The sequence below is a fragment of the Oncorhynchus keta genome, chromosome 29 (assembly GCF_023373465.1).
Source record: "Oncorhynchus keta strain PuntledgeMale-10-30-2019 chromosome 29, Oket_V2, whole genome shotgun sequence".
In the NCBI taxonomy this organism is placed as follows: Eukaryota; Metazoa; Chordata; class Actinopteri; order Salmoniformes; family Salmonidae; genus Oncorhynchus; species Oncorhynchus keta.
In genome coordinates, this window is record NC_068449.1 from 39273784 (window position 1) to 39297177 (window position 23394).

General features: G+C 41.1%; 1 protein-coding gene across 2 annotated transcripts in view; it reads left to right on the forward strand.

Annotated features, from left to right (window-relative positions):
- Positions 1 to 5213, forward strand: part of plekhh1 (pleckstrin homology domain containing, family H (with MyTH4 domain) member 1) — a 73173-nt gene extending 67960 nt beyond the window's left edge. The window contains exon 31 of one of the 2 annotated variants that reach the window (XR_008086305.1): positions 170 to 198. Coding sequence is in view for 1 of the 2 variants with exons in the window: in XM_035743567.2 (XP_035599460.2) it covers positions 170 to 370 (201 nt within the window). In the remaining variant the exon portion in view is untranslated. Of the gene's footprint in view, positions 1 to 169 lie in introns of both variants that reach the window. The other variant, XM_035743567.2, reaches the window with a different exon arrangement.
- The last annotated feature ends 18181 nt before the right edge of the window (positions 5214 to 23394 follow it).

Consider the following 23394-nt stretch of genomic DNA (forward strand, 5'->3'; position numbering starts at 1 on the left):
CCAAGCTCCCTTGGATCAAATGAAATTCAATCATTTAAAATGGTTAAACAATTCCCCCTCCTTACTCTGTCTTCTCCTCTCCCCTCCTGCCTTCTCCCCTCTGCTCTCTCCTCCTCTCTCTCCCCTACACGGTCTCCTCCTGTCCTCCCTCCTTCTTCTCTCCTCCCAGATCCTGGAGTTGACTCTGTTAATGGCCAGCTATATTAACTACTGGACACCCATCCTCCCTGGGGCCCAGAACCAGCCCACAGGACCATGCTCCCCTCTGGGGCCCTGTGAAGCTGGGGCTGAGGCCAGGAAGATGTGGGACGTGGATAGCAGACACTTTCCCTCCATGACCTACACAACCAAAGGACCCACTCTACTGTGAATACAGAAACAACAATCAACCCCCTGTTCCAGTGCATCTCTGGGAAAACATGGTAATGTTCCTTAGCCAATGAATGGAAGAAAACTGACTGAAACAAGGAGGATCTATACCTGGATGTGTCAAATAAGAAATGCTCATTTTAGTTTTCCATTTCAAACGATTTTGCGACAGTGTACCCTACTGAACATGATCCAGGACTGAGAAACTACAGGGTATTGTGGGAGTTGTGGTACAGACGATATTTAGCTCCACATACATTACGTTACACCTGAAAATGGCCATTGTTTTATTTTGCCCTCATTCCCTTTGGCCAGGAGTGGATTCTGTTGCATATACACGTGACATTTATTTTTAACCATGATGAATGGGAGATGCTCGTTTGTGGAAGGGGACCATAGGTAAAAGGGGTAACAGTTGGTCGGAAGAAGTGGGAGAGGATATCGTTTGTGGTTCATATGAAGATGTCGCTCTTCGAATGTCTGTGTTTTAGTCTTTAGATTGTTGTGTTTATTCCTGTAACAAGAGTGTTCACCTCTGCTTAATTTACAAAAAATATGCTCACGTTTGCGGACTATTTGAAAAACAATTGAGCCTTGAAAAATGAGATTTACAGTGTGGGATCAGTATAAAGGACCAACACACACAACTTGTTGACGTTGGTAGTCTGGCCATTAGCTATACAATGAGAAATAATAAGCTTCTCCCTCCTCATTTTAAACCTCAACTCTCCCACACCCACACCCTTGTCTGTTCCAGACAGTGTATGCCAAATGGCACCCTATTCCCTTTCTAGTCCACTACATGCAACGCATACACTGTCTTTTGTTAAAGGGGAAAAAAGCTGTTTTTAAAAAAAGAGGAAAATACTGTTGATTTCTTCTGGCTCTTTGGTACCTAATATGGATTGGACTAACGTTATTTAACATTAAACCAGTACAAAATAATTATAATATTCAAGAAATCAAATTGTACTTGATTTTTTTCATCAAAGAATTGAACAAAATGTCTGACTTTTATAGAAAACACCAGGCCTGAGGAGGAACCATCAAAGCTCTATAACGTATAATACAATTGATGATTGTACCATTCTGACCAAGCAATGTTTTTATAACCATTTTGACCACATAATGGTTATCAATATTTTTTTTAAAGATTATAGTGTAGAATAGAAATAGAGATGGAATACAATGTGTGATGTGTCTGTCAGATGTATGAACTCATTGGGTGGCATGTTCCTACTGAAGAATCAGCAGCTGTTCTTCCTGGGGGCCACACAAAACGTAGAACGTGACATAATACAGAACACTAATGGACAGGAACAGCAACACCAAAATTGAAAGGAACAACGCTACGACAATACAATGGAAGGTCATGAGAACACAGCCAGGTGGGACAGATTACATGGAGAGGTCCAGACACATACGACTGGTACGATTACAGATATTCAAATGTTATTTAGTGACTTGAATTGTTTTGGATCAAACCACTTGTTTTTTGTATTTATTTCATTTTCGGCATTTTGTGGCTTTTTTTTATTTTTTTAATGCTGTAAATTATGTTTGGCAGAACGGTTAGGTTTTCAACTGAAACATACATTCAAAACTGACAATGACTTTGTTTGTCTAAAGTATCTGAATAGTTTAACTTGACAGTTTTACACTGTATGAATGCAGTATGATTTGCGAATTAGGGATGTTAAGTCAATGAAACAGATTTATATACGATGTGCTTAGCTGTTATTGAGATCCTGTGTTTAAAGTCAAATAAACCGTACGATCTACACAACTGTTTTGTGTGATACATTTTCAATTCCACTTTCAAGGGACATTGAGCCCCATTAATTATTTCTCAATGTGGAAATAATCCTACATTTATACCCTAATTGGAAAATATGCTGACGTTGAAAGTGCTTATATCCAGTGTGATGTAATTGCTTTGACCTAGGAAACATTTAGAAAGACTTCAAACATACTGGCGAATACAATACGCTTGTTCTTATCTTGTTTTTTAAAGTTTTTTTTTACACCCAAACTATCCACATACATTGGCAAATGTGCCAGTGTGATGTACAGTAGGCTATGCATTGTGCATATGTTGACGTAGGTGGGGTTTGGTAGCTAGGGTGGTAGTTGCTCTGATTTGCTTCATCCAAACAGGTCAACGTGGTAATGATGTTTTGCTGCCAACAGCATTGCTATAAATCTTTCTCTTTTTCTTGAATGATTTCTCAAAACCTCCTGTTTTTGTAGTTACTCTAATATGACCAAAAATTATCATTTGGACACTGCCAACTTAGGAAAAAGACAATTCTTTGTCATTGTTTTTGCTCTCTGTTGAAGAGGATAGCTTGTAGGTTTGGCCATTCCGTAACGTTGCTTTTGTGTTTGTCTCTATTTGAGCCTTTATGATTTTAAATAGCAGTGTTTTGCTTTAGGCCCTATGGGGGAAATTCAGACCAAAGTTGCGCATGTATAAATGGAACTGGTCCCCCTTTTCTGCACTTTTCTCCCTATGCGTTTCTGACCTTGAACCTATGCATGGGGGTAAATGTCAACAAGGCAAAGAGACATGCCAAATGTTTTAATCATATGCCCAAACGGTTTCCTTAAATGTCTAGGCTATAGGCTATGTTAAATATTATTAGCCGCTATCAGTAGCGGCCTTTTGTAATAACCATTTATATATAACTTTTCATTTAGTTTTTGTTCCCTTCCCTGCATTAGTATCATTCCATTACATTGTTTGATTCAGCCAACCTTTATTTCTTTCCTCTGTAAAACGCTGTCACATCCTTGTGGTTTTGGCTGAGGGTCAAGTAATAGTGGATACTAGGCCAAATACAAATTATAGTAAAAAAACGAATGTGGACATGTAGGTTTAATAAATCATTATGGAGCTCATTATGGAGCTCATTATGGCGCTCAAACCTGAACTTGACGCATGGTACAAGACTTGGCATTTGCCATCACACAGTTCCATGATCAGTGCAGGCAATTAGGGTATATTTATTATATCGTACCATTGCATGCTATTCTCCATAGTATAAATATAGTGTAGGCTACATTACTTCCAATGTTACCATTGATGAACTGAATGTGGCAACTTTCAGAATGAATCAAACCAACTTTTGGGGGTTTGTGCGTAAAAGCTCTATTTTTTTCCAGTAGGATCTGTGATTTTTCCCTAAACATAAATGATGTGTAATAATGTGTACATATGTTTTCATGGCTATCTTTCTGTGTTCTGAGCGCATTCTCCATAGTCTACATTTTAGTCTTGTGCCAATCAAATTCTAATTAAAGGTACACCATATTTAGAGGAATTACTTGGAAGAAATTAACAGAAAAACTAATTAAACAAAAAACAACTGATTAAATTGGTGGGCTACCCAGTGGGTGTGTTTTCTGGGGTTTAATTAAATGTATTCAGAGAAGGTTTTCCCATCTCCACAGAGGAACTCTGGAGCTCTGTCAGAGTGACCATTGGATTCTTGGTCACCTCCCTGACCAAGGCCCTTCTCCCTCAATTGCTCAGTTTGGCTGGGAAGCCAGCTCTAGGAAAAGTCTTAGTGGTTCCAAACTTCTTCCATTTAAGAATGATGGAGGCCACTGTCTTCTTGGGGACCTTCAATGCTGCAGAAATGTTTTGGTACCTGTTACAGGAATTAAATTCCTTTTATGTTTTATTTAACCAATTCAATTAAAAACTCTGCCCACTCCTAAGAATTTGTAAGACCCCTATTTGCATAAAATGGACAGCGACCAGTCTCAAAATCAATCAGTCGCATTTATTCTCGAGAGTACTGAACACGATACAATTTACCACAGGTTATAAACTGAAAATTACGTCATTAGTTTTCGAACTGTCCCATCTCTTCTCCACTCTGGTACAATGGCAGTATAGTTCTCAGGCCTTCCTACATCGACTCCCACCAGTATAGATAATTTATGACTGAGCCAAGGTCTTCCTGTGTAGATAAGCATTCTAGCCAGTTCATTCGTTTCTACCAAGGAACAGACAGTCATTGTTCTAATTCTTGATTATAATTACACACATTATATTCAGTACTAGGATTAAAATAAAATTCATACATCTACACAGTAACATAATAGTATTCTGATTAGTCAGTCCTGATTGAAATGTATACATAATTAGTCATTATTGATAAAAAATCCCTTAACAGTACCCTTCCCCAGATCTGTGCCTCAACACAATCCTGTCTCTGAGCTCTACGGACAATTTCTTTGACCTCATGGCTTGGTTTTTGCTCTGACATGAAACTGTCAACTGTGGGACCTTATATAGACAGGTGTGTGTCTTTCCAAATCATGTCCAATCATTGAATTTACCACAGGTTGAATCCAATCATGTTTGGAAACAGGATGCAGCCCAAGTCTCATAGGTCTGAATACTTATGTAAAAAATGTATTTCTGCTTTTATTTTTTAATAAATTAGCAATAATTCTAAAAAACTGTTTTCACTTTGTCATTATAGGGTACGGTGTGTAGAATTATAAGGGAAAACAATAATTTAATCAATTTTAGAATAAGGCTGTAACGTGGAAAAAGTTAAGGGGTCTGAATCATTTCCGAATGCACTACACATGTGTATTTAATACACAGCCCAAAACAAATACTTTTATTTGAATATTTAAATGGTTATGAAAATCAAATGTATTATTATTTATTTATTTCACCTTTACTTAACCAGGTAGGTGTCACGCCCTGGCCTTAGTTATCTTTGTTTTCTTTATTATTTTGCGGACTAAGACTATGGTGAAGTGGGGTCCACGTCCCGCGCCAGAGCCGCCACCATGGACAGACGCTCACCCAGACCCTCCCCTATGGGTTTGGTGTATCCGCACCTTTGGGGGGGATTGTTATCTTTGTTTTCTTTATTATTTTGGTTAGGTCAGGGTGTGACATGGGGGTTTTATGTGTTTTGTCTTGTCTAGGGGTTTGTATGTTTATGGGGTTGTTTTCTATCTAGGTAAATTGTATGTCTTGGTTGCCTAGATTGGTTCTCAATGGAGGCAGCTGTCTATCGTTGTCTCTGATTGGGAACCATATTTAGGCAGCCATATTCTTTGGGTATTTTGGGGTGATTGTTTCCTGTGAGGAAATCAGCCGTGACAGTAGGCCAGTTGAGAACAAGTTTTAATTTACAACTACGACCTAGCCAAGATAAAGCAAAGCAGTGAGACAAAAAACAACAACACATAAGTTACACATGGGATAAACAAACGTACAGTCAATAACACAACAGAAAGTCTGTATACAGTGTGTGCAAATGAAGTAAGGAGGTAAGACAATAAATAGGCCAATAGTGGCGAAGTTATTACAATTTAACAATTGACACTAGAGTGAAAGATGTGCAGATGAGGATGTGCAAGTAGAAATACTGGTGTGCAAAAAAAAAGAGCAGAAAAAAAATAAAAACAAATATGGGGATGAGGTAGGTAGTTGGTTAGATTGGCTATTTACAGATGGGCAGTGTACGGCTGCAGTGATCAGTAAGCTGCTCTGACATCCAATGCTTGAAGTTAGTGAGGGAGATATAAGTCTCCAACTTCAGTATTTTTTGCAATTTGTTCCAGTCATTGGCAGCAGAGAACTGAAAGGAAAGGCGGCCAAAGTAGGTGTTGGCTTTGGGGATGACCAGTGAGATACAGTGGGGCAAAAAAGTATTTAGTCAGCCACCAATTGTGCAAGTTCTCCCATTTAAAAAGATGAGAGAGGCCTGTAATTATCATCATAGGTACACTTCAACTATGACATGCAAATAACTATACTTATTTCCCACCATAATTTGCAAATAAATTCATTAAAAATCCTACAATGTGATTTTCTGGATTTTTTTTCTCATTTTGTCTGTCATAGTTGAAGTGTACCTATGATGAGAATTACAGACCTCTCTCATCTTTTTAAGTGGGAGAACTTGCACAATTGGTGGCTGACTAAATACTTTTTTGCCCCACTGTATACATGCTGGAGTGCGTGCTACGGGTGGATGTTTCTATGGTGACTAGTGAGCTGAGATAATGCAGTCCTTTTCCTAGCAAATACTTATAGATGACCTGGAGCCAATGGGTTTGGCAACGAATATGTAGCGAGGAGCAGACAACGAGAGTATACAGGTCGCAGTGGTGGGTAGTATATGGGGCTTTGGTGACAAAATGGATGGCACTGTGATAGACTGCATCCAATTTGCTGAGTAGAGTGTTGGAGGCTATTTTGTAAATGACATTGCCGAAGTCAAGGATCGGCAGGATAGTCAGTTGTACGAGGGTATGTTTGGCAGTATGAGTGAAGGAGGCTTTGTTGTGAAATAGGAAGCCAATTCAAGATTTAATTTTGGATTGGAGATGCTTAATATGAGTCTGGAAGGAGAGTTTACAGTCTAGCCAGACACCTAGGTATTTATAGTTGTCCACATATTCTAACTCCGAACCGTCCAGAGTAGTGATGCTAGGCGGGCAGGAGGGTGCGGGCAGCGATCGGTTGAAGAGCATGCATTTAGTTTTACTAGCGTTTAAGAGCAGTTGGAGGCCATGGAAGCAGTGTTGTAAGGCATTGAAGCTCGTTTGGAGGTTTGTTAACACAGTGTACAAAGAAGGGCCAGATGTATACTGAATGGTGTCGTCTGCGTAGAGGTGGATCAAAGAATCACCCGCAGCAAGAGCGACATCATTGATATATACAGAGAAAAGAGTCGGCCCGAGAATTGAACCCTGTGGCACCCCCATAGAGACTGCCAGAGTTCTGGACAACAGGCCCTCCGATTTGACACACTGAACTCCATCTGAGAAGTAGTTAGTGAACCAAGCAAGGCAGTCACTAGAGAAACCAAGGTTGTTGAGTCTGCCGATAAGAATATGGTGATTGACAGAGTTCAAAGCCTTGAGCAGGTCGATGAAGACGGCTGCACAGTACTGTTTTTTATCGATGATATAATTTAGGACCTTGAGCGTGGCTGAGGTGCACCCGTGACCAGCTCGGAAACCGGATTGCAATGCGGAGAAGGTATGGTGGGATTCGAGATGGTCGGAGATCTGTTTGTTCACTTGGCTTTCAAAGACTTTAGAAAGGCAGGGCAGGATGGATATAGGTCTGTAACAGTTTGGGTCTAGAGTGTCTCCCCCTTTGAAGAGGGGGATGACCGCGGCTGCTTTCCAATCTTTATGAATCTCAGACGATACGAAACAGAGGTTGAATAGACTAGTAATAGGGGTTACGACAATAGTCTACAAAATTGTAGGAAATTGTAGGGTGAGTATTGGAAAAGTGGGACACTTTCTGAAAATGTAATTTCTTGAACGCCTTACAGATTCAGCCCGTCTTAACCCCCAACGTGATAACATTCTAAATAGCTTAAGAACTCTACTACACTATACAAAATATTGTCTTTTTTCAGCCAATATTGGGAAATTTGGACAACTTGATTGGCAAAAATGGGACACAATTATTTATTGTAAAGAAGGAGAAATTAGCGTATATGAGTCATTTCTATATTTCAATGATAAAATAAAAGAATTCATACAAATTAAATATATCTTTTTGGAAATTAGCTATTTTTGTGGTACAATAATCATTATCATTTATTGTTAGTATTAATATTTAATTAGTATTATTAATATTATCATACTTGAATATAATTATATTATGTAGAAATTGTGTAGCCTATAAATGTATTACATGAATTATACTGAATAAAAATCTAAACACTACATGTAAAGTGTTGGTCCCATGTTTCATGTGCTGAAATAAAAGATCCCAGAAATGTTCCATATGCACAAAAAGCTTATTTCTCTCAAATGTTGTGCACATATTGTGTTTACATCCCTGGTAGTGAGCATTTCTCCTTAGCCAAGAGAATCCATCTACCTGACAGATGTGGCATATCAAGAAGCTGATTAAACAGCATCATTATTACACAGGTGCACCTTGTGCTGGGGGACAATTAAAGGCCACTCAAAAATGTGCAGTATTGTCACACAACACATTGCCACACATGTTTCAAGTTTTGAGGGAGTGTGCAATTTCATACTGACTGCATGAATGTCCACCACATGCAGACCACATGTTACCACTCCAGCCCAGGACCTCAACATCTGGTTTCTTCACCTGTGAGATTGTGTGAGACCAGCCACCCAGCCAGCTGATGAAAACTGAGGATTATTTCTGTCTGTAATAAAGCTCTTTGTGGGGAAAAACTCATTCTAACACCTACTGGGCCTGGCTCCCCAGTAGGTGGGCCTATGCCGTTCCAGGCCCACCCATGGCTCCGCCCCTGCCCAGTCTTGTGAAATCCATAGATTAGTGCCAAATTAATATATTTCAATTGACTGATTTCCTTATATGAATTGTAGCTCAGTAAAATCATTGTAAATTGTTGCATGTTGTGTTTATATTCTAGTTCATTATACATTTAGGCTTATCAGCTCAACATTCTCAACATTAAACTCTAGTGGACATTTCGTTGAATGCAACCAGAAAGACCCCCTCAACAATTCCAATGACTGTTTTATTGTCACCCTAGTCAAATACTTCAAAATAAACGTTTTTAGTCATATACCTGTATGGTTATGAATATAGCTTGCTAGGGTTTTTTTAAGTTGGTGAAGTCATATCTTTCTAAGTAAAATCCAGCTACGCCAGCTTTCACTATCAAGCTAGCTGATTGCAAATTTGAGGAAAATTAAATTGATCCTATTTAAAAAATGGATTTCTGTTAAGAAACATGTATTTCACAAACCTCCCCCCCAAAATTCTCCATTATTTGACAATAACAGGGACAATATTCTAAAAAGGTGAGAGTATTAAGAAAATAGTCATTTTGATTCACAATTACATCCCATTACAAAATATGTTGTAATGAGACACTGAATATCCTTTCTTAGTTTTTCTTATAGCCTTAGCATTGTTTACCTCAGAAGGCTATCGTTTTACTTAGTATTATGCCGCTTGAGACGTGTGCCACGCCCACTATGATGACGGCATACCCATTGAACCCGTTTACAGAGAGGGGGTGACGCAGGAAGATAGTACTCCACCCAAAATCTGTCAGCGTGAGATTGGCCCTTTTTCGGATGGAGGTCTATAGAGAGACTGTTGAATTATGTGAGGCTTATTTGATCGAATAGAAGTTTCATAATGTTTAGGCTGTTACAAAAACGACCTATTGCACACATGTTTTATTTATTTAACTAGGCAAGTCAGTTAAGAACAAATTCTTATTTACAATGACCGCCGAGGAACGGTGGGTTAACTGCCTTGTTCAGGGGCAGAAAGACATATATTTTTACCTTGTCTGCTCGGGGCCCAACGCTCTTACCACTAGGCTACCTGCCGCACCATGGACAGCTTAGGTATCACACTATGTTAGTAACTTAACAAATACTAACCCTATTTGAGAGTATTTTCAAATACGTATTTCAAATACATGGGTTAAATGCATGGGAGCGTATTTAAGTCAGTGTATTTGAGTATCTTTCCACGTGTATTTCCAAATACATGTTTTGAGTTTTTCTTGTAGCTATGCTGTTTCACCATGCACCACTACCGTAGAAACCTTTACCATCGTCAAGGTTAAATTTAAACTGAGCGTGTCGAGTAGGGGTACACCATAGAGAATGATAGAGGTCTCTTGTGGACAGAAGGCCATTTTAGCGCCATTTAGGGCTCCCATTTTAACGTAGCCAACTGGGTGGGACTTCCAACTTCATTGGCTGATCCCTCCCGATACCCATTCTGCACAGTTACAAATGAGTTCTCTATGTATCTCTATGGGCTACACAACTCGGAAATGCATAATTTTGCTATTGCGCTGGTCAACGTTACGCTCGAAGCGAAATTGACAAGCGGCAGAATATGTCCATAGAGAGTTTCTATTGGATAAATTCAGGTAGGTCCCGCCCCGTTTCGTGTTCTTCCGTTTAAAACACGTTTTTCAACAGAATCGGTGTTATGAATATGCCCAAACTGTCATTTCTGATCCACTAACAGGTAAACCCGAAGTTTGAATAGCCTGAAATTCCAGTTGCCCGTGTTTGGGACATACTCGACACTTTGGTCACCCCCAAAAAAAACACTAGGTCATAGTTACACATTGTATTTCACCACGTTGAAATGAACTTACTGTATGTAGATTTTGTATCGCGTTTTTCTGGAAGGTATGTCAGTGAACTCATGTTGATGTGATGTGTGCTTTTGCAGGCAGACTAACGAAACAACATGACATCCCCCAAAAAGCAAGGTTTATTACGGGAGGCATCTCACCAGATCATTGCCGGTGGATCAGCAGGTAAGACAAACTTTAGGTTAGTAACACTCTTAGTATGTGAAATATGGTCTTACAATCGGTTGTAATGGTTCAAATGAATAAGCGGCTGCGCTTGTTTAAGTAAATTTTCCAACATGCCTACTGTAGAATGTCAGTTTTAGTGGGAATATTGCTTTCCATAATGTGTATCTGAATAGTTGTTTTCACTGTAGACATAATTCAAGAAGTGATATCATTGTTGTGATGAACTATTCAAACTGTTTCTTACCGGATGGTCTCCTTTTTTATATGCCTTCTGAAAACATTACTGTTCGCATTGGGTTCCGCATTCCAGATTCCTTTCCACATACTGTATGCGGCTGCTTGTTGGTTTATGAAAATGTGTGCATGCAAGTCCCTCTCCCGTCAACGTCTCTTGAATTCAATCACCCCCCCAAAAAAAAAAAAATATATATATATATATATATATAATATACAGTTGAAGTTGGAAGTTTACATACACTTAGGTTGGAGTCATTAAAACTCGTTTTTCAACCACTCCACAAATTTCTTGTTAAAAAACTATAGTTTTGGCAAGTTGGTTAGGACATCTACTTTGTGCATGACAAAAAAGTAATTTTTCCAATAATTGTTTAGACAGGTTATTTCACTTATAATCCAATGTTTCTCAATTCTAGTGGGTCAGACGTTTACATACACTAAATTGACTGTGCCTTTAAACAACTTGGAAAATTCCAGAAAATTATGTCATGGCTTAAGAAGCTCCTGATAGCCTAATTGACATCATTTGAGTCAATTGGAGGTGTACCTGTGGATGTGTTTCAAGGCCTACCTTCAAACTCAGTGCCTCTTTGCTTCAGCCAAGACCTCTGAAAAAAATTGTAGACCTCCACAAGTCTGGTTCATCCTTGGGAGCAATTTCCAAACGCCTGAAGTTACGACGTTCATCTGTACAAACAATAGTACGCAAGTATAAACACCATGGGACCACGCAGGCGTCATACCTCTCAGGAAGGAGACGCGTTAGGTCTCCTAGAGATTAACATACTTTGGTGCGTAAAGTGCAAATCAATCCCAGAACAACAGCAAAGGACCTTGTGAAGATGCTGGAGGAAACCGCTACAAAAGTATCTATATCCAAAGTAAAGCGAGTCCCATATTGACATAACCTGAAAGGCCGCTCAGCAAGGAAGAAGCCACTGCTCCAGAACCGCCATAAAAAAAGCCAGACTACGGTTTGCAACTGCACATGGGGACAAAGATCGTACTTTTTGAAAAAATGTCCTCTGCCCTGATGAAACAAAAATAGAACTGTTTGACCATAATGACCATTGTTATGTTTGGAGGAAAAAGGGGGAGGCTTGCAAGCCAAAGAACACCATCCCAACCGTGAAGCACGGGGGTGGCAGCATCATGTTGTGGAGGTGCTTTGCTGCAGGAGGGACTGGTGCACTTCACAAAATAGTTGGCATCACGAGGAAAATGATCTGGATATATTGAAGCAACATCTCAAGAAATCTGTCAGGAAGTTAAAGCTTGGTTGCAAATGGGTCTTCCAAATGGACAATGACCCCAAGCATACTTCCAAAGTTGTGGCAAAATGGCTTAAGGAGAACAAAGTCAAGGTATTGGAGTGGCCATCACAAAGCCATGACCTCAATCCTATAGAAAATGTGTGGTCAGAACTGAAAAAGAGTGTGGGAGCAAGGAGGCCTACAAACCTGACTCAGTTACACCAGCTCTGTCAGGAGGAATGGGCCAAAATTCACCCAACTTATTGTGGGAAGCTTGTGGAAGGCTACCTGAAATGTTTGACCCAAGTTAAACAATTGAAAGGTAATGCTACCAAATACTAGTTCCATGTATGTAAACTTCTGACCCAGTGGGAATGTGATAAAAGAAATAAAAGCTGAAAAATCATTCGCTCTACTATTATTCTGGTATTTCACATTCTTAAAATAAAATGGTGATCCTAATTGACCTAAGACAGGGATTTTTACAAGGATTAAATGTCTAGAATTGTGCAACTGAGTTTAAATATATTTGGCTAAGGTATATGTAAACTTCAACTGTACAGAACCAGTCAAAAGTTTGGAGTCACGGTACTCATTCAAGGGTTTTTCTTTATTTTTACTATTTTCTACAATATAGTTTTGATGTCTCCACTATTATTCTATGAAATAACACATGTAATCATGTAGTAACCAAAATATGTTTGAGATTTGAGATTCTTCAAAGTAGCCACCCTTTGCCTTGATGACAGCTTTGCACACTCTTGGGATTCTCTCAACCGGCATCACCTGGAATGATTTTCCTACAGTCTTGAAGGAGTTTCCACAAATGCTGAGCACTTGTTGGCTGTTTTTCTTTCACTCTGCGGTCCAGCTAATCTCAAACCATCTTAATTGGGTTGAGGTTAGGTGATTGTGGAGGCCAGGTCATCTGATGCAGCACTCCATCACTCTCCTTCTTGGTCAAATCGCCCTTAGACAGCCTGGAGGTGTGTTGGGTTATTGTCCTGTTGAAAAACAAATGATAGTCCCACTAAGCGCAAAACAGATGGGATGGCGTATCGCTGCAGAATGCTGTGGTAGCCATGCTGGTTAGGTGTGCGTTGAATTTTGTTTACCGTAATTGCTGGACTATTAAGCGCACCTGAATATAAACCGCACCCACTGAATTATTAAAAAATATGTATTTTGTACATAAATACGCTGCACATGTCTATAAGCCGCAGGTGCCTACCGGTACATTGAAACAAATTAACTTGGTCACTATCTTCCTCCTCCTGTCCACTGAAACCACTGAAGTCATCTCCTTCAGTGTCAGAGATGAATAGCCTCAGCATTGCTTCATCCGATGTTGGATCGTTTTCATTGTCGCTCTCGTCACTTTCATCCGGAGGCAAATACCCCGCTGAGCTCATGCTGCCCCTTCAACACGCAGCAGTCCAGCCTTTCGAAACCCGTTGATGATAGTGGATTTTTTGACAATGCTCCACGCTGTCAGGACCCACTGGCAGACTTGACCATTAGTTGCTCTTCGCATGCAGCCCGTTTTAGTGAAGGATTTCTCCCCACTTGTCATCCAAGCCTCCCACTGAACAAGGAGCGCCACCTTAAATGCACGATTTACACTGATGTCGAGTGGCTGCAAAAACTTTGGGCCATCTGCTTTTCTTCCCTCTGAAAGCCTTTGCTGTCTTTTTGCAGTTCCTCACGCTGCTGTTTCCAACGTATTATCATCGACTCATTAAGGCCAAGCTCCCGTGCAGCAGCTCTCTTTCCTTTTCCAACAGCCAGATCGATCGCCTTCAACTTGAAAGCTGCATCATATGCATTTCTCCGTGTCTTTGCCATGATGAGGGTGACAAAATTACTACCGTAATCAGAATGATGGGAAGTTTGAGCGCGCTCGCTTTTACGTCACATTATGTGACGGTGCTCAGTTGTTTGGCGGCATGAATCTTGTGAAAGCGGGAAAAATCCATAAATTAGCCGCGTCATTGTATAAACCGCGAGGTTCAAAGCGTGGGAATAAAGTAGCGGCTTATAGTCCAGCAATTACGATATATATATATATATATATATATATATATATATTATTCACTAAAGTAGTACACTGGGCCTTTAATATTCCTCTATTAGCAGACATTCTCTCTACCCCACCCTCATCACCCCCACTATGCTTCTATTGATTCCCTGTTTATCTGAGTTATTGCCATTTCAAGAAGGCAGAAATCCATCCGGTATGACGTAGCACTGTGATAGTCACTCTCACCAGACTAATTTTCCATGTTGCTTCAAACCTTACTATAATGCCAAAATGAAACATTTGTTTCAGGTAAAACTCTGGAGCCTATTCATAGGCTATGTCAAAATATTCATATTATTCATATTATTATTATAGGTGGCTTATTTCCCTTTTAATCTGTGCTATGACTATAGGGTTGGGAGTTTTCTTGTCAGGTTATGTGAATTGGAAACACTCCTGGCCAAAGGTGGATGAAACCCTTTCAAACTACCACAAACCTTGTTATTATTCATTCTGAATTGGATATCAAATGAGCCAGAAACAACTACTTCAATGGACAGCATACTCTGTAGTTTAGCGAACTACTATAACACGGCTGAGCGTTATGCAAAGAACGGTTACAATGTCTTTCACTCTAGACACAATGTTAAACAGTGGACCTTGAAAAATCAAAAAAAGACAGACACTTTTCTACATTGTGAACTATTTGAATTGTATGTCAAACTATTATTTGTTCATCTGACGACAGTGCTCTTCTGCAATTATTCAGTCTGTAAGCTTTATGATAAACAGAGAGTAGCAGTAGCGTAAAAGAGGGGTTGGTGGGTGGCGGGTGGCGGGACACAATGCAGATAGTCCGGGTAGCCAATGTGCGTGGTCACCGGTTAGTATGTACAGTGGGGCAAAAATGTTTAGTCAGCCACCAATTGTGCAAGTTCTCCCACTTGAAAATTACAGGCCTCTCATCTTTTTTATCATAGGTACACTTCAACTTCAACTTCAACTACTATTCAACTTCAATTATGACAGACAAAATTTGTTTAACAGAAAATCACATTCTAGGATTTTTCATGAATATATTTGCAAATTATGGTGGAAAATAAGTATTTGGTCAAGAACAAAAGTTTATCTCAATACTTTGTCATTGCCAAGAAAGGGTATATAACATAGGTCAAACATTTTCTGTAAGTCTTCACAAGGTTTTCACACACTGTTGCTGGTGTTTCGGCCCATTCCTCCATGCAGTTCTACTCTAGAGCAGCGATGTTTTGGGGCTGTTGCTGGGCAATACAGACTTTCAACTCCCTCCAAAGATTTTATATTGGGTTGAGATCTGGAGACTGGCTAGGCCACTCCAGGACCTTGAAATGCTTCTTACGAAGCCACTCCTTCGTTGCCCGGGCGGTGTGTTTGGGATCATTGTCATGCTGAAAGACCCAGCCACGTTTCAACTTCAATGCCCTTGCTGATGGAAGGAGGTTTTCACTCAAAATGATGATGATACATACATGATACATGGCCCCATTATTTCTTTCCTTTACACGGATCAGTCATCCTGGTCCCTTTGCAGAAAAACAGCCCCAAAGCATGATGTTTCCACCCCCATGCTTCACAGTAGGTATGGTGTTCTTTGGATGCAACTCAGCATTCTTTGTCCTCCAAACACGACGAGTAGAGTTTTTACCAAAAAGTTATATTTTGGTTTCATCTGACCATATGACATTCTCCCAATCTTCTTCTGGATCATCCAAATGCTCTCTAGCAAACTTCAGACGGGCCTGTACATGTACTGGCTTAAGCAGGGGGACACGTCTGGCACGGCAGGATTTGAGTCCCTGGCGGCGTAGTGTGTTTGTTACTTTGGTCCCAGCTCTCTGCAGGTCATTCACTAGGTCCCCCCCGTGTGGTTCGGGGATTTTTGCTCACCGTTTTGACCCCACGGGGTGAGATCTTGCGTGGAGCCCCAGATCGAGGGAGATTAACAGTGGTCTTGTATGTCTTCCATTTCATAATAATTGCTCCCACAGTTGATTTCTTCAAACCAAGCTGCTTACCTATTGCAGATTTAGTCTTCCCAGCTTGGTGCAGGTCTACAATTTTGTTTCTGGTGTCCTTTGACAGCTCTTTGGTCTTGGCCATAGTGGAGTTTGGAGTGTGACTGTTTGAGATTGTGGACAGGTGTCTTTTATACTGATAACAAGTTAAACAGGTGCCATTAATACAGGTAACGAGTGGAGGATAGAGGAGCCTCTTAAAGAAGTCGTCACAGGTCTGTGAGAGCCAGAAATCTTGCTTGTTTGTAGGTGACCAAATACTTATTTTCCACCATAATTTGCAAATAAATTCATACAAAATCCTACAATGTGATTTTTCTCTTTTTTTAAATTTTGTCTGTCATAGTTGAAGTATACCTATGATGAAAATTACAGGCCTCTCTCATCTTTTTAAGTGTGAGAACTTGCACAATTGGTGGCTGACTAAATACTTTTTTGCCCCACTGTACATGAATGTATAGTTAAAGTGACTATGCATAGTTTATAAACAGAGTAGCAGCAGTGTAAAAGAGGGGTTGTGGGGGCGGGACAATGCAAATAGTCTGGGTAGCCATTTGATTACTTGTTCAGGAGTCTTATGGGTTGGGGATAAAAGCTGTTTAGAAGCCTTTTGGTCCTAGACTTGGAGCTCCGGTATCACTTGCCATGCTGTAGCAGAGAGAACAGTCTGTGGCTGGGGTCCTTGACAATTTTTAGGGCCTTCCTCTGACACCGCATGGTATAGAGGTCCTGGATGGCAGGAACCTTGATTTATTGGGCCGTACGCGCTACCCTCTGTAGTGCCTTGGGGTCGGAGGCCAAGCAGTTGCCGTACCATGCTCTCGTTGTTGTAGAACCTTTTGAGGATCTGAGGACCCATGCCAAATCTTTTTAGTTTCCTGAGTGGGAATAGGCTTTGTCATGCCACTCCAAGAAACGACTGTCTTGGTGTGTTTGGACCATTCCAGCATAGTCCTGTAGTTTAGCATCTGCTTCATCTGACCACTTTTTTTATTGACCGAATCACTGGTGCTTCCTGCTTTAATTTTCATTTATAAGCAGGGATGAGGAGGATAGAATTGTGGTCAGATTTATCAAATGGAGGGTGAGGGAGGTCTCTGTGTGTGGAGTACAGGGGATCTAGCATTTTTCTCCCTCTGGTTGCGCATTTAACATGTTGATAGAAATGAGGTAAACTGATTTTAAGTTTCCCTGCATTATAGTCCCCGGCCACTAGGAGCGCTGCCTCTGGGTGAGCGGTTTCCTGTTTTCTTATTTCCTTATACAGCTGACTGAGTGGTGTCTTTGTGCCATCATCTGTCTGTGGCGGTAAATAAACAGCCACGAAAAGTATAGAAAACTCACTTGGCAAATAGTGTGGTCTACAGCTTTACATAAGATATTCCACTTCAGGCGAGCAAAATCCAGAGACTTCCTTAGATTTCATGCACCAGCTGTTGTTTACAAATATGCACAGACCCCCCATCTTACCGGAGTGTGCTGTTCTATCTAGCCGGTGCAGCGTATTACCCGCTAGCATGAAGATCCATGTCATCATTCAGCCACGATTCTGTGAAACATAAGATGTTACAATTTCTGATGTCCCATTGGTAGGATATTTGTGATCGTACCTCGTGTAATTTATTGTCCTTTGATTGTACGTTGGCAAGTAATACTGACAGTTTTCACACTCGCCGTCTGCGGATCCTTGCGAGGCACCTTGCTCCGTGTCCTCTGTACCGGCATCTCTTTCTCTTGCCAATGACGGGGATGTTGGCCTTGTCAGGTGTTCAAATTACATCCTGTGCTTCCTGCTTGTTGAAAAAAACATTTTTGTGTAATCTGAGGTGAGTGATCGCTGTCCTGATATCGAGAAGCTCTTTTTTTTCTGTAGGATATGGTGGCAGAAACATTATGTACAAAATAAGTTACAAACAATGCGAAAACCCCCTACATAATAGCACAATTGGTTAGGTGCCAGTAAAACTGCTGCCATTTGCCCCGGCGCCATTTTATCGCTCCTGTCTATATAAGGTACCACAGTCGACAGTGCATGTCAGAGCAAACACCAAGCCATGAGGTCAAAGGAATTGTCCGTCGAGTTTCGATACAGGATTGTGTCGATGTACAGATCTGGGGAAAGGTACCAAAAAATGTCTGAACCATTGAAGGTCCCCAAGAACACAGTGGCCTCCATTCTTTTTTTTACATTTAACTAGGCAAGTCAGTTAAGAACAAATTCTTATTTACTATGATGGCCTACCCCGGCCAAACCCGGACGACACTGGGCCAATTATGGGACTCCCAGTCACGGCCAGATGTGATACAGCCTGGATTCAAACCAAGGACAGTATTTTTATTTTTATTTTTTATTTTTATTTCACCTTTATTTAACCAGGTAGGCTAGTTGAGAACAAGTTCTCATTTGCAACTGCGACCTGGCCAAGATAAAGCATAGCAGTGTGAACAGACAACACAGAGTTACACATGGAGTAAACAATTAACAAGTCAATAACACAGTAGAAAAAAAGGGGAGTCAATATACAATGTGTGCAAAAGGCATGAGGTAGGCGAATAATTACAATATTGCAGATTAACACTGGAGTGATAAATGATCAGATGATTATGTACAGGTAGAGATATCGGTGTGCAAAAGAGCAGAAAAGTAAATAAATAAAAACTGTGGGGATGAGGTAGGTGAAAATTGGTGGGCTATTTACCAATAGATTATGTACAGCTGCAGCGATCGGTTAGCTGCTCAGATAGCTGATGTTTGAAGTTGGTGAGGGAGATAAGTCTCCAACTTCAGCGATTTAAAAAAAAAATAAAAAAAATAATAATAATTATATATATATATTTTTTTTTTTTTTTTTTTGCAATTCGTTTCAGTCACAGGCAGCAGAGAACTGGAACGAAAGGCGGCCGAATGAGGTGTTGGCTTTAGGGATGATCAGTGAGATACACCTGCTGGAGCGCGTGCTACGGATGGGTGTTTCCATCGTGACCAGTGAACTGAGATAAGGCGGAGCTTTACCTAGCATGGCCTTGTAGATGACCTGGAGCCAGTGGGTCTGGCGACGAATATGTAGCGAGGGCCAGCCGACTAGAGCATACAAGTCGCAGTGGTGTGTAGCATAAGGTGCTTTAGTGACAAAACGGAAGGCACTGTGATAAACTGCATCCAGTTTGCTGAGTAGAGTGTTGGAAGCAATTTTGTAGATGACATCGCCAAAGTCGAGGATTGGTAGGATAGTCAGTTTTACTAGGGTAAGCTTGGCAGCGTGAGTGAAGGAGGCTTTGTTGCGGAATAGAAAGCCGACTTAATTTGATTTTCGATTGGAGATGTTTGATATGGGTCTGGAAGGAGAGTTTGCAGTCTAGCCAGACACCTAGGTACTTATAGGTGTCCACATATTCAAGGTCGGAACCATCCAGTGTGGTGATGCTAGTCGGGGCATGCGGGTGCAGGCAGCGATCGGTTGAAAAGCATGCATTTGGTTTTACTAGCGTTTTAAGAGCAGTTGGAGGCCACGGAAGGAGTGTTGTATGGCATTGAAGCTCGTTTGGAGGTTAGATAGCACAGTGTCCAATGACGGGCCGAAAGTATATAGAATGGTGTCGTCTGCGTAGAGGTGGATCAGGGAATCGCCCGCAGCAAGACCAACATCATTGATATATACAGAGAAAAGAGTCGGCCCGAGAATTGAACCCTGTGGCACCCCCATAGAGACTGCCAGAGGACCGGACAGCATGCCCTCCGATTTGACACACTGAACTCTGTCTGCAAAGTAATTGGTGAACCAGGCAAGGCAGTCATCCGAAAAACCGAGGCTACTGAGTCTGCCGATAAGAATCTGGTGATTGACAGAGTCGAAAGCCTTGGCAAGGTCGATGAAGACTGCTGCACAGTACTGTCTTTTATCGATGACGGTTATGATGTCGTTTAGTACCTTGAGTGTGGCTGAGGTGCACCCGTGACCGGCTCGGAAACCAGATTGCATAGCGGAGAAGGTACGGTGGGATTCGAGATGGTCGGTGACCTGTTTGTTGACTTGGCTTTCGAAGACCTTAGATAGGCAGGGCAGAATGGATATAGGTCTGTAACAGTAGTGACGCCTCTTGCACTGAGATGCAGTGCCTTAGACAGCTGCGCCACTTGGGAGCCCTATTCTTAAATGGAAGACCACCAAGGCTCTTCCTAGAGGTGGCCGACCGGCCTAGCTGTGCAATCGGGGGAGAAGGGCCTTGGTCAGGGAGTTGACCAAGAATCCGATGGTCACTATGACCGAGCTCCAGAATGCCTCTGCGGAGATGGGAGAACCTTCCAGAAGGACAATCATCTCTGCAGCACTCCACCAATCAGACTGTTCTGTTTTTATTTATAGTACTTACTTATTACTTACCTTGCATTTGGCTCCCCCTATTGTTGATCTGGAGTATTTTCCTTTAGCTAGAAAATGACTTGTCATGTGACCTGTTAAGAGGAAGTTGGTCATTGTTGCCTCATGGAGAGCTCAGAGTGCTCTGTTTGTTGTTTTGTGGAAGCTTTGTCTGAGTATTTTCAATCCTTTTGCAATAATCTTTCGTTTCAGTGCATTATTTGTGGAATTTAGATGTGTATGTTTACTTTGTGGAATAGATGGATAGCACCAGCTTCATTGCTACAATATGTTAGGTTACAAACTAGCTTTTGCTAGTTTTCCGTGTGAGCAAAATATCAGGTTAAGTTCATATCTACTTTGTATTTTAGGACAAATTACGTTGTTTTATGCAGGCATTGTTGTCTTTGTTTCAGTTTCACACTGTTTCAACTCGATAAATCTTGTGACCATGGAGATCATGCTTGGAGGGTTATTGATGTGAAGGCGTTTATCCTGCTGTCAAGATATGCACAGTAACTCATGGAAGACAGTATACAGGCCTTCGTGGTAGAGTGGCCTGCTTGGAGTTTGCCAAAAGGCACATAAAGGATTTAGACCATGAGAAACTAGATTCTCTGGTCTGATGAAACCAAGATGGAACTCTTTGGAGGGAATGCCATGCATCACATCTGGAGGAAACCTGGCACCATCCCTACAGTGAAGCATGGTGTTGGCAGCATCATACAGTGGGGATGTTTTCCCACCCAAGGACTGGGAGACTAGTCAGGATCGAGGGGAAGATGAACAGAGCAATGTAGACAGAGATCCTTGATGAACTTGCTCAGGACCTAAGACTTGGACAAATGTTCACCTTCCAACAGGACAACGCAGGAGTGGCTTTGGGACAAGTCTCTGAATGTCCTTGAGTGGCCCAGTCAGAGCCCGGACTTGAACCCGATCGAACCTCTCTGGAGAGACCTGAGAAAAATCTGTGCAGCGATGCTCCCCATCCAACCTGGCAGAGCTTTAGAGGATCATCGGAGAAGAATGTGAGAAACTCTCCAAATACAGGTGTGCCAAGCTTGTAGCGTCATACCCAAAAAGACCTGAGGCTGTAATCGCTGCCAAAGATGTTTCCACAAAGTACTTCAGTAAAGGTTCTGAGTACTTATGTACATTTTATATTTCAAAATGGTATAAATTAACAAAAATGTCTGAATCTGTTTTTGCTTTGTCATTATGGGGTATTGTGTGTAGATTGAGTTAAAACAACAATTTAATACATTTTAGGATAAGGCTGTAATGTAACAGTGTAAAAAGTCTGAATACAGTACTTTCAGAATGCACTGCAATTTGGTCCTGGCCTGTTTCCTTCTTCCAGGGGCTAGAGTCTTGGAACTATCTCCGAGGACTTAGAGAGCCAGGATCTGGGTTCTAGGGGGCTGCACCTTGTGTAGAATCAATGACTGCAGTGTTTCCCCTCCTCACCTTCCTTAGGGGGGTGTGTGTGTATTGTTAGCATCCTTACTTCCCTGTTAACGAGGTTGGAGCGGAGACCGGTGTTTATTTATGCGCGACCCGGCCCGGTCTGTGTGTGTGTGAGTAGTGTATACTATAAATGGAGTAAATCTACCTTGGCTTTGGTGCTCTTTACAATCTGCATGTGTGTGAGTAGTGTACAGTGCCTTGCGAAAGTATTTTGCCCCCTTGAACTTTGCGACCTTTTGCCACATTTCAGGCTTCAAACATAAAGATATAAAACTGTATTTTTTGTGAAGAATCAACAACAAGTAGGACACAATCATGAAGTGGAACAACATTTATTGGATATTTCAAACTTTTTTAACAAATCAAAAACTGAAAAATTGGGCGTGCAAAATTGTTTTGGTCCCATAGCTACCATGTTGTAGCAGTGTGAAGGGAACCTCTGCACATGTGTTTGACTGTGTGAGAGGAAAGTCTTGCATCGTGCTCATCACCATCTCTGCAGTGCTGTTTGTGGCAACGGCATCTAAAGACCTAAAATGACACCCAAATCTAACTGCCTGTAGCTCAGGACCTGAAGCAAGGATATGGATTTTCTTGGTACCATTTGAAATGAAACACTTTGAAGTTTTGAGATGTGAAAGGAATATAGGAGAATATAACACATTAGGTCTGGTAAAATATAACCCAAAGAAAAAGCCAATTTCTTTTGTTTTTTTGCACCATAATTTTTGACATGCAAGAGAAAGGCCATAATGTATTATTCCAGCCCAGGTGCAATTTAGATATTGGCCACTAGATGGCAGCAGTGTATGTACAACGTTTTTGCATTTCTGTTCAAAATGTTGTATCAAGACTGCCCAAATGTGCCTAATTTGTTTATTAATAACTTTTCATGTTCAAAACTGTGCACTCTCCTCAAACAATAGCATGGCATTCTTTCACTGTCATAGCTACTGTAAATTGGACAGTGCAGTTAGATTAACAAGAATTTAAGATTTCTGCCAATATCAGATATGTCTATGTCCTGGGAATGTTCTTGTTACTTACAACCTCATGCTAATCACATTAGCCCACGTTAGCTCAACCATCCCACAGTGGACCCACCAATCCTGAAGAATTAACGAGAAGTGGCATGGTTTCAATTCAGTCTTTTCACCACAATGGGGCAGCAATTACCTACTCTTTCACTTTTCAACAGGAGGGTACAGTATAACTTTCTGCTGTTTCTTAACAGTAAATGGCTTGCAAATGTAACACTTCGTGGATGTCTGTAGCATATAGCGGCTACGTGTGTGTGTGTGTGTGTGTGTGTGTGTGTGTGTGTGT